Source organism: Marmota marmota, unplaced genomic scaffold (genome assembly GCF_001458135.2).
Source record: "Marmota marmota marmota unplaced genomic scaffold, marMar, whole genome shotgun sequence".
Lineage (NCBI taxonomy): Eukaryota > Metazoa > Chordata > Mammalia > Rodentia > Sciuridae > Marmota > Marmota marmota.
In genome coordinates this window covers 7,881,513-7,893,694 of record NW_026000016.1, presented here as the reverse complement: position 1 = coordinate 7,893,694, position 12,182 = coordinate 7,881,513, and the positions used below count along the sequence as shown (strand labels likewise).

The 12,182-nt window shown below is 34.5% G+C and overlaps 1 protein-coding gene across 3 annotated transcripts in view; it reads right to left on the bottom strand.

Moving 5' to 3' along the window:
- The window catches only part of Itgb1 (integrin subunit beta 1), a 49,259-nt gene that overhangs the window by 10,312 nt on the left and 26,765 nt on the right, over positions 1-12,182 (bottom strand). For all 3 annotated transcript variants that reach the window (XM_015483470.2, XM_015483468.2, XM_048809095.1), the window contains 9 exons: positions 11,713-11,951; positions 8,465-8,620; positions 7,319-7,414; positions 6,801-6,890; positions 5,184-5,324; positions 4,822-5,021; positions 3,486-3,724; positions 3,055-3,277; positions 1,137-1,369 (listed from right to left, as the gene is read on the bottom strand). In XM_015483470.2, coding sequence (XP_015338956.1) covers positions 1,137-1,369; positions 3,055-3,277; positions 3,486-3,724; positions 4,822-5,021; positions 5,184-5,324; positions 6,801-6,890; positions 7,319-7,414; positions 8,465-8,620; positions 11,713-11,951 — 1,617 coding nt within the window. The remainder of the gene's footprint in view (positions 1-1,136; positions 1,370-3,054; positions 3,278-3,485; positions 3,725-4,821; positions 5,022-5,183; positions 5,325-6,800; positions 6,891-7,318; positions 7,415-8,464; positions 8,621-11,712; positions 11,952-12,182) is intronic.

The following is a 12,182-nucleotide window of genomic DNA, read 5'->3' as shown; positions in this document are numbered from 1 at the left end:
TGAAAATGGGTTATAGGCCTTCATGTAAAACCATAAGTTATCAAATTTCTAGAAGAAATCACAGGAGAAAACCCTTTAAAATCTTGGGTTATGCAAAAGAATTCTTAGATACAATAGTAAAATCAAGGTCAATAAAAGAAAACATGGGGGCCAGAGTTGTGACTCAGTGGTAGAGTGCTTGCCTGGCATGTGCAAGATGCTGGGTTCAATCCCCAGCACCACATAAAAATAAACAAATGAAATAAAGGTATTGTGTCCATCTACAACCAAAAAAAAAAAAAAATTTTTTTAAAAATTAAAAACTTGGTAAACTGTATTTTGTCAAAACTTCCAGGGCTAAGAGTAGTAGAGTAGCTTGCCTAGTGAGTTTGAGTTCTATCCTCCAAAATACACAAAATAAAAAAAACTTCTGATATCCAAAAGACAATGCTAAGAAAATGAGAAGACAAGGAGGTAGACTAGGAAACAAAATCTGCCAAACACCCCACCTGATAATATAAAATAGCACTGAAACTTAAAGAGTTTGGCAGTTTCCTATAAAGTTAAACATGTTTATCGTATCTTCCAAAATATGTTCACACAAAAACCTGTATACTGCTGTAGAATATTCCAAAGAATCTACCAAAAAGGCTACAAGAAAAACAAAGATAAAAAAAAAAAAAAAAAAAAAAAAAAAAAAAAAAAAAAAAAAAAAAAANNNNAAAAAAAAAAAAAAAAAAAAAAAAAAAAAAAAAAAAAAAAAAGCTTCATCTTCTGAGAAGGTGAGCAAGTTCAACACTTAATAATATATTTTAACAAATTATATTTCACACTATCCAAGGTTCAGTCAAGCTCAAATTTAAATATCACCTGTGACAACATTCTTACTGAGTACCTCCTGTCAGGCATGGTTCCACATTCTGATTATTGCCATTTCATCTTTAAACACTCCCCTCAGAAAACTTAAAACTTGACTTCTCTTCTCCTTATTTCTTAGTTAAATTTTAAAATTTGCGAAAAGGAAAATTTCCCAATTGAACCTGAAATAATAGAGCTGCTGAAGGCTGTTTCTGGGTCTTAGGAAACCTTACAACAGGCCTGAAAAGTAAGGGATAAAATAAAATGAAAAGAATTTTTGACATTAAGAGATTTTTTACCTGGAGTCTCCACAACATGAACAATGGCTTCGTTGTTCCCATTCACTGAATATGTGAAGTAGAACCAGCAGTCATCAACATCCTTCTCCTTACAGTGGGACAGGGGATCAACCTGTACTGGCTGGGGTAATTTGTCCCGACTTTCTACCTTGGTCAGGTTGAAATGTGAACATTCTTGTGCACATCTGTCTTTCTTTTCTCCTTTGTTGAATGCTCTGCACTGAACACATTCTCTGTTTAAAATATAAATTGTTAAATTTAAAATGTAGTATTAAGATAAATTTCCTTAAAGATTATTTTCTGTGTCCAAATTCAACCAAAAATAATGAAGAAGGATTTGAATGGTAAATTAATAAAAGAAATGCTAGTTTCAAGCAGCTATGACCCCACTGCTGTCAGTGGCTAACCCTAGCACCACCTCTGGCTCGCCAAGTCCCAGTTGAAGGAGAACAGAGTAGGAAAGAAACGTGTATTACGTGGCTTATAAAAAGCCAATTGCTAGCAAACCTATCAGCAAACCAAGTAGTGGCTAAGCACCCAGGAAGCAACTGGTTATAAAAGTTGCTTGCAGGATTGTACCCATTACTGTAGGAGTGAAGAAAACTCACTGTTAGAGGCCAGGCACTATCAGAAGCCCACTGTACTGATTCAAAAACTTCCCACTTCCTGTGACTGGTAAGAGAAATTGTTCAGGACTTCAAAACAGATCTGGGGCTTTGCAGGAGGCAAGTGAGGCCTATCTGGTTAGCCTTTTTACAAAGATATCAAGTTGTGTGCTATTCATGTCAAATATGTAACAATTATGCCAAAAGACATCCAGCTAGCATGTGGCATACATGGAAAACGTGCTTAAAAATACACTTAAGATGAGAAGCATTTCATTATCAAAATGACCAAATATTTTCTCTTCTCCCTGTTGTTGGTAGTAATGAATGTAAGACTTTTCACCCCATGGGGTCAAAAAGTAACCAAGTATATGCCTGTGAGTGGAAAACTAAGGGACAGAAATCAAGTAATTACAAATTTTCTCATTGTCATTCATGTATGGATTTTTAATATAAATGCAGGGATGTAAAGCATTAATGCAGTTCAAAATGTTTCAATGAACAAATGTTAGCAGTTCAATTTTATAACAATTATAAATAACCCAAACAGACTTTGCTGAACAATGCCAGCATCTGGTATTTTAAAACAAGTAATTTCTTACTGATGGTCAAAAACAGATGTTAGTTAAAAACAAAACAAAAAAAAAAGTTTTGTCAAATTCTATACTTTAAATATGTCAAGTTTTTGTATGTCAGTTATATCTCATTAAAGCTATTTTTTATAAAACTCATCAAATTAAAAAAATGCTAGCTTTCCAAATCAATTATAATTTCATAAGAGTTTAAGTTGAAATACAGGTAATAAAGTTAACCCTATCACATAATGTGTGTGTGTGTGTGTGTGTGTGTATACACACACACCTTAATTTAAACAATTTACTACTATTATTATAAGAATCCTGCAAAAGAAAAAAACTTTAATTTTACAGAGTTAACAAACAGTAATTGGACTCAGGAGTATAGCTTAGAGGTAGAGCATGTGCCTAGCACACACAAGGCTATAGTTTCACTCCCAGAAACAGAACAACAAAAAGATAGTAATGCTAATTTAACAAAGGTAACCACACAAATTCAATTATAGAATAAATTCAGATCAAAGTAATAATGCAGCTCTCATGTGACATACACTTCAATATCATGCAATACACACTGCCTATTAAGAAAGAATCTTTAAGAAAAAAGTTGGTTTCTTTGCAGTCAACATTTCATTTATAACATATTGGCACCTGTTATAGTTCTATGGATAATGACAATACATATTTAGATCAGCAGAAAGTAAATGTTAACTATATCAAGAATTAGAAAATACCTACTTATGCTCAGCACAGACGCCAAGGCAGGTCTGACATGTCTCACAAGTTTGCCCTTGAAACTTTGGATCTGTACATTTACAGACACCACACTCACAGATGCCCCGGCCATTGCAGATCTGTCCATTTACGGCCATACATGGCACAGTATCCAAAGAACAGTCACACGCACTGCCAGTGTAGTTGGGGTAGCATTCACACACACGACACCTGCAAACACCATTGCCTGCAATTAAAAATATCATTTCTCAAAATAGTGGTAAAAATACAAAACCACAGCATTTATTTAAAAATAAGCAGAGAACAAAGTGTATCTAAGTGATGGACTGACCCTGAATGCCACCCTTTTCTAATTACTGAACATGTAAAGTCCTAAGATGTTTTACCATGTTGGAGGGGTCATATTTTATAACTATTTTAGGTGCTTTTCTCACCTCCACAAATTAAGCCATTGGATCTATCACAGTTGAAATTATCACACTCGCAGAATTTGCCAGAATAAATTTCATTTGTATTATCCCTCTTCCTACAAACACACTGTCCACAGACGCACTCTCCATTGTTACTACAGATTTCTGAACTGTTTTCTTTCCTGCAGTATGCATCCATGTCCTCACTGTTAACTTCATCTGTACTACATTCACAATGTCTACCAACACGTCCCTCGTTGCACCTGAAGAAGAGTTCAAAATTGCAATCAGAATAAAAATAACTTGAAATAACAATTCACGAGAGAGAAAACAAAACTATGAACAAGCCTTTCAAACTACCAATATATCAGGTGAGAATACATTATGCAAAGAATTTTCAAGGTAAACTTTTTGGTTAAATGAGATTTTATTAAAAATAGATCTTCATGACTCAAGCAGGAAATGTACAACATGAAAATAAAACTATAACATTCACATTGTTATTTAGAACAGGCAATTAATTGATGGTAAGCCATGCACAGTGGTGCACATCTATAATCCCAGCAACTTAGAGGGCTTAGGTAGGAGGATCACAAATTTGAGGCCAGTTTGGGCAACTTAGCAAGACCCTATCTTAAAATTAAAAATAAAAAAGGGTGGGATCTATTTTAATAGTAGAGCACCTCTGGGTTCAATCTCCAGTACTGAAGGAAAAAAAGAAAATTGATGGTGAATTATAGCCATGTATTTTCCTCATGACCAATAACTCTTCTAAGCATAGTCATCTAAGGCTGACATTTAAATCAAAATATCTTATTCTCCTGTTCTTTTAAGGAGAAAGGTATCCTCAGTACATTCAGCTTTACATTTAAATTTAAAAAGGTAACCACATTATGAAAATGTTTATATAATTTAAGTTGGTAGATTCTGTATTCTAAAAATATCATTTTCTGGGTAAACATCCTTCAATGCCCCCTAATCTTCCTTCTTAGATAAAAAATCACCATTATCAGTTTGGTATGTTTTTCTAAAAGATATTTTACGTAGGCTTTTTTTGCTCTAGAAAAGTGCAAATGCTGTCATAAGAGAAAAATCCAAATACTACCTTAACAGTGTATTGGGTAACTTCTTGCAGAGCTATGAAAGCATTCATTTTAGCACTTCGATTTAGTAGTAATTTATGAGTACTCTTCAAAAACCAGCACAAAAGGCCATCAAAATGATCCTTTAGTTATGAACAGTGGTTGGAACAAATAATTCATTTTTGTTCCAAACAGAGATTTTCTATGGTATCCCAAAATACAGCCTGCCTATAACTTTCTAAATCCATATAACTATCACTCGACAACTCCCAGCTTACCTACAAGCTCCACACTCAAATGTTCCATTTCCTTCATGACACTTTGGACTTTCAGGGATACCTTCACTTTGGCATTCACATTTACAGATGAACTCAAGAATAATCTCCACTTCCTCAGTGAAGCCCAGAGGCTTAATTTTAATGGTCTCAGATTTCTTATTTGGACATTTATTTGCAGTTATGCTAATTTCAAATTGAACCTTGAGGGAAGAAAAACTAGATTAAGTTAGCAAATTAGCAATGAATATCACAAGTATTTCAAAAAATCACTGATTTGATTTCTCTCAAATTAGAAACTAAATTTGCTTTTCTATAAACAAGTAATTTTTTTCTTTTATATAGAAAACATTTTTAGAAAATACCTCATCTCCAATGGAAATATTAGAACATTTTCGCCCATTTTCCCCAGTTCCATTCACTCCGTTCTTGCAGTAGGATTTGTAATTTATTGTTACTCCTTCTGGCAACTTGCTGTTTTCCAAAATGACTTCTGAGGAAAGGGACTAAAAGAAAGATGAAGTATAAATAGGGAAGTCAAATAAAATGCTAGTTGAATGCATATAAGATGAATTGTTAAAAAGAAAAAAAAATCTTTTTTTTTTTTTTGGTATTGGGGATTGAACCCAGGAACACTTAACCACTGAGCCACATTCCCTAGCCTCTTGCATTTTATTTAGAGACAGGGTCTCACTGAGTTGCTTTGGGGCCTCACTAAGTACTGAGGCTGACTTTGGACTGACAATCCTCCTCCCTCAACCTCCTGATTACAGATGCACGCCACCATGCCCAGCTAAAAATGTCATTTCAGTAAAGTATTTTGAAACCAAATCCAAATGACTAGAAAACATAGAACCTAGAGAAACAGGTTCTAATTAATAAAGGGTCCAATCTTCAAACTAATATACACAATTGAAAAGGGCATTTGTTTTAATTTTTCAGTTAAAATATTAATGATCATACAGCACAGTGGCAGAGTGCTTGCCTAGCATGTGTGAGATCCTGAGGTCCTGAGGTGAATTCAAGTCAATCTTTATTTAAAATATCAGCTCTCAGAGCAAATGAAGGAGGTTGCAGTGGCAAGCTACCTCCTGCTCATATCACTACTAAACTAGGAACTAGGAAAATGTTCTGTTTAGACAGAGAGAGACCAACTATGGGGAAGACATAGAATGACTAGAATCTTGAAAATCTGCAAAAACCTTCTCAGATAGTTCTTTCCAAAACATTTGGGAATACCCATTGCACAATGTAAAAAATATCTAAAATTCAACCTACCAGAGGGTTATGGAGGAATATGTGGAATTAAATGCAATGCACAATATTACAAAGTATTATAAAAGCCTTCAGATTATTTTAAATGATTACTAACAAATGCTCAGTAGTGAACTAAGATCTAAAAGGGAAAAACAATTTGTCTTTAGTATCAACTCCCAAGTGAGGCAAGAACAATCCTATAAATCTTTTTAAGCAAGTCACATATATATTTACATTTTTATGTATTTTATGTCATGTGTGCATATATATAGCTGTATATATAAATGTGTGAGTGTGTGTACCTATTGAAAATAGAAAAATATATCCTCTGAATATATGAGACAAGAGGAGAAATGGTAATAAAATTTTCCAGCACAGTTCATCAAAATAGATGAATCTATAAAGGATACTTTGGGGAAGAAAAAGATTAGGGGCAACCTGTAAATTTAAATGTGAGTTATACTTGCTCACCAACACATACATCTACTGCTTAATGACATACAAACATATACTCAAAAATTTCCCCACATGCCTTTATCATATTTTTTCTTGACTTAGGCCATGTTCTGATACGATAATATAAAAATTTTCTTTCAGATATAGAATATAAATTTTTTTGTTGACTTACTGGCTTGCTAAATTGTTCATAAAGGAAGTTTTACTTTCTTTGAGCCAAGTATTCTCAGTAGGATTTTGTTCAAATTTAATCTACTTAATGTACTCACATTGTAAGCATCAATGATCAACTGTATCACATTGCTAGAATTTGCAGACAATGTCCCAACTGCTGACTTAGGGATCAAATTTTTCAGTTCCTGAAATTAAGAAATAAAACAGGTAAAATACAAATATTATTCATTTAAACAATTAGAGTCCATTGAGCAAGTAACAGTTATCTTTAAATATCAGTTCCCTACAAGAATGGAATCCTAATTAGAATGTTATATTTCACCTATGTAAAATATGTCAGAATACACTCTACTGTCATGTGTATCTAAAAAAATTAAATGAAGAAATATTAGTTCCCTACAAATGTCGTAAACAATTTTAGGAACCAAACTTGAGGAAAAGACAATTGTTTCATAATATGTAATTAAAAATTAATATAAATCTCTGTAAAATTAGTCCACCTATCAGTGGACTAGTCCACACATTTCAATTCAAATATAATTTTGCCTCTAATGATTAAACAAATGAAACAGAAAACAAGTCTAGAACTTTTTTCTATCTCACACATATTTACCTTGTAAACGGGCTGAAATTCTTCAGTCACTGCAAAAATCGTCTGAATATTATTTTCACTGAGTTTCTGGACAAGGTGAGCAATAGAGGGATAATCCTAAGAAATTAATAACAAAATTTAATATTCCAATATGTTCCATTTTTTAATACTCTTTGAAAATAATAATTATTTGCATATATAACTGCTTACACAAAAGTACTTTCAAATAAGAGTATCAAATGCATATAATTGCTGAGGTGGGTTATATGTAAATGTGGGTTTCTAATCTTCATTCTACTTTTTGTTTATATAAGAATTTTCATATTAGGGCTGGGGTTGTGGCTCAGTGGTAGAGCACTCGCCTAGTGTATGGAGGCACTGGGTTCAATCTTCAGCACCACATAAAAAAATTAACAAAATAAAGATATTGTGTTAATCTACAACTAAATTTTTTTTTAATTTTCATATTAAAATGTCTTAAATAGTAAGATAATCTATGTTCATTAACTATAAGGACAATTAAATAAAAGATTCTATCATCTATCACTTAAGATCAAGAGTCACCAACATTTAAATTTCTTTTGAATCTTGAGTAATTTACCCATCTTTATTTTCAATAAAGACAATTTGCCTGTTTTTAAAAATCATATAAAGGAAGAAAATGAAAGTAAAGCTAGCTGGGCTAGTGATACACGCCTGTAATCCCAGCTACTCGGGAAGCTGAGGCAGGAGGATCAATTGAAGTTTAATGTCAGGCTAGGCAACTTAGCAAGATCCTGTTGTCTCAACATAAAATATAAAAAGGAATGGGAATGTAGCTCAGTGATAAAGTGATAAATTATTTTGGAACAATATTAATTTTGCTACCATAAGTTGTTGGCAAATGAGAGGAGACGGGTATGGATTAAGACAAGAGTCCAAGTAGTCTCTTATGTCTCCTTTTACCCAATGAGGTCCTTGCCTACATGCAAGGAAGTAAACACAGCACTACATCTTCACCAACAGCAACACTAGTTTGCCTGGACACCAGGGTAGGACCCATACTTACCTAAAAAACACTATTCCAAAGGCTGAAAAACCCACAAGCCAGTCACCCACAATACTGAACACTATAAACACTAAAACTCAACATAAATTCATTCACCATGTAAAAACTTGAGCACTTACATAATAATGGCTCATTGTGTACACATTATTTTCTAGGTGACACTGTCCATCATTTGGTAAAACAATGCCACCAAGTTTCCCATCTCCAGCAAAGTGAAATCCAGCATCCGTGGAAAATACCAGTAGCCGTGTAACATTCCTCCAGCCAATTGATGACTTAAATAAATGAAAATAAAAGGATTTCAATTTTAAAACGCTACTCACAATAATTTGACATAAATCTTTATTTGACACAGACTACCACTGTACTTTTAACCTCATTCTGTATCTTTCTCTTTCAACAATGATAATAATCTTGCTGATAAACACAGAGAGACCACTGAATGATGGTTATCCACTCCACAGCTATTTCTTGCTAGATGTCCACATACCTCAGCTCATTTTAAAAAGTATTTAAAATGAGCTGAGGTATGTGGACATCTAGCAGGGATTACTGTACAGCAGCATGCACAGTGCGCCTGCCTTGTAATAGGAGCTTGGTGAATATTTATGAGTGATAAGTGTTCCAGCCTACACCTGCTTTTATGCTACCGCTGTGTCTTGTTCCCATCCATCCTCCATCCACTCTTGCCCCATCTTGAGTACCATATACTTCTTAATCAGCCCTCCACATGAGGCCTTCCTTTTTTATTAGAGAAAAATTTATCCAATTGCTGTTTAATTCTACTCATCTTAACTCACAGATCAATACTATTTATTTGTTCATTTATTTTATTCTGTACCTAGTCAACAAAGAATTTAAAGTAGCAGTAAAGTAACATTCTATTTCATAATTGTGTCTAAATTTAAATTAACTCAATATAACTGTTTATACCCTTCAAGTCTAAACTCCTTGTCTAAAGGAATTAAGTTTATTAATGTTAACAATCTTTTAAAAAGTAGAATGTTGTCTTTTTCACCTCTAGAGAAGTAGAGCATGACAAACACAGAAAGATAGCCATCATGACAATGAATGCTGATTGGTTTTATCCCTCTGGTTAAGAGGTGGATAAAGGCAGCCCAAAGAATACTGTTCCTATAACAATTGAAAATAAATAGCCAGAATGAAAAGAGGTAGCAGGCCAGATACTATCTGGAAACTACTTTCTTCAGCTTTAAAAACTTGAGACCAATCTTAATTTATAAACACTCTAGTGAGAAGTCAAAATTACCAAGACAGTAGTTAATATTTGCTGAGTGCATACTGGTACATTAAATGGATTACTGCACTAGAATTTCATAGCCCCACGAGTATACTATTATTATCCTTTCAAAAGAAAACAGCTATGTGCAGTGGTATGTTGCTGTAATCCCAGAGATTCGGGAGGCTGAGGCGGGAGGATTGCAAGTTTGAAGATAGCCTGGGCTACCTTAGCAAGACCCTGTCTCAAAATAAAAATGTAAAAAAGAGCTGGGGATATAGCTCAGTTCTACAGTGCCTACCTACCATGTACAAGTTCAATCCCCAGTCCTGAAAAGAGAAAGGGGGGAAGGGAGAAAGAGAAAGAAGGAAACAATCCTAGAGAGGCTAAGTAAATTGCCTAGGATGGAGAGGATAGGAAAATTCCTAACTATTGCACTAATTACCATGTTGTTTCACTTATTATCTTGAATATCCATTAGCACCTTAGCAAGGGAGAAAAAATGAGACAATAGTAGGTCCTCCAGACAAACTTGTATTTACAAAGTTTTCTACTTTCAGCCTCGACTCTATCATTAAAAGTTTACTGCAGGGGCTGGGGTTGTGGTTCAGCTAAGCACAACATAAAAATAAATAAATAAAACAAAGGTATCGTGCCCAACTACAATGAAAAAATACATATTAAAAAAAAAGGTTTATTGCAAAATACTAGGCTGGTGGTACATGGGTCACAAAATGCTAATCACTGGCCAATTAGAGATGAAGTTGCTACTACTTATAACCCTGCCACTAAAACCATAAATGTAGCTTATAATCTAAAGCTTTAAAAGTTCTTTCCTTTTGAATTACCAAGACACAGAAGAAATATTTGTCTTTCAAAGACAATGAGTGGAAGACAATTGACCAGAGAAAATGATATGAAATGCTATTCCCTCTGAGCATGTTCAGGATTTTTGGTGAAGCCTCAGATAACATTAATTCCATCTCCAGTAGAAAGTCTGAAAGTCGAGACAACTGAGCCTCTTCCAAAAATGCTGGTGGGACTGCAAATTGGTGCGGCCAATTTGGAAAGCAGTATGGAGATTCCTGGGAAAGCTGGGAATGGAACCACCATTTGACCCAGCTATTCCCCTTCTTGGACTATTCCCTAAAGACCTTAAAAGAGCGTACTATAGGGATACTGCTGCTGTTCATAGCAGCACAATTCACAATAGCTAGACTGTGGAACCAACCTAGATGCCCTTCAATAGATGAATGGATAAAAAAAAAATGTGGCATTTATACACAATGGAGTATTACTCTGCACTAAAAAATGACAAAATCATGGAATTTGCAGGGAAATGGATGGCATTAGAGCAGATTATGCTAAGTGAAGCTAGCCAATCCCTAAAAAACAAATGCCAAATGTCTTCTTTGATATAAGGAGAGAGAACTAAGAACAGAGCAGGGAGGAAGAGAATGAGAAGATTTACATTAAACAGGGACGAGAGGTGGGAGGGAAAGGGAGAGAGAAGGGAAATTGCATTGAAATGGAAGGAGACCCTCATTGTTATACAAAATTACATATAAGAGGAAGTGAGGGGAAAGGGAAAAAAAAGGGGGGGAGAAATGAATTACAGTAGATGGGGTAGAGAGAGAAGATGGGAGGGGAGGGGAGGGGAGGGGAGGGGGGATAGTAGAGGATAGGAAAGGCAACAGAACACAACAGACACTAGTATGGCAATATGTAAAAAAGTGGATGTGTAACCAATGTGATTCTGCAATCTGTATATGGGGTAAAAATGGAAGTTCATAATCCACTTGAATCAAATGTATGAAATATGATATGTCAAGAACTATGTAATGTTTTGAACAACTAATAATAAAAATTTTTTAAAAATGCAGAACTTCAATTAATGGTCAGAATTCTAGCTTTTAAAACTCTCTCTGTATGCCTGTTTTTAAATAGAGACATAATGATTAAACATGATTTCCCTCCTCCTGCAGTTGGAGGTAATTTAAGAGATTACTGCCTGTACTTCTCTGGAGTAATTTAATGACATGGTAATTAAGGTAATTTTTGATGTTACACTAAAATGCACACAAGTAATACAAATGATATCCCCTTGTAGAAAATAAATGCACTTACTCCACAAACTGCAACTTGCATGATTGCATCAAAACCACCTTCTGGAGAATCCAAATTTCCAGATATACGCTGTTTACCCACAAGTTCGTTAAATATTTCCCCTTTATCAGTAAGACTGAGTACATTTTTGTAGCTAAATGGACTGGTACAGTTCTGTTCACTTGTGCAAGGGTTCCTGAGCTTCGCTGGTGTTGTACTAATGTAAGGCATCACAGTTTTCTCCACAAATGAGCCAAATCCTGGGAGAAAAAAAATGCACATGTACATAGATCGATGCAGAGATACAGATAAGCTTGTATTTTTTCCAAAAGTCAAATATGTTATCACATATAGGTTTCTATGAAATGAATATATGTGAGCCCCACCCCCAAAATTCACATGTTGAAAACCTAATCCCCAATGTAATTAATATTAGAAACTAAAGCCTTTGGGAGGTGATTAAATTATGAAGGTGGGGTCTGCATGACTGG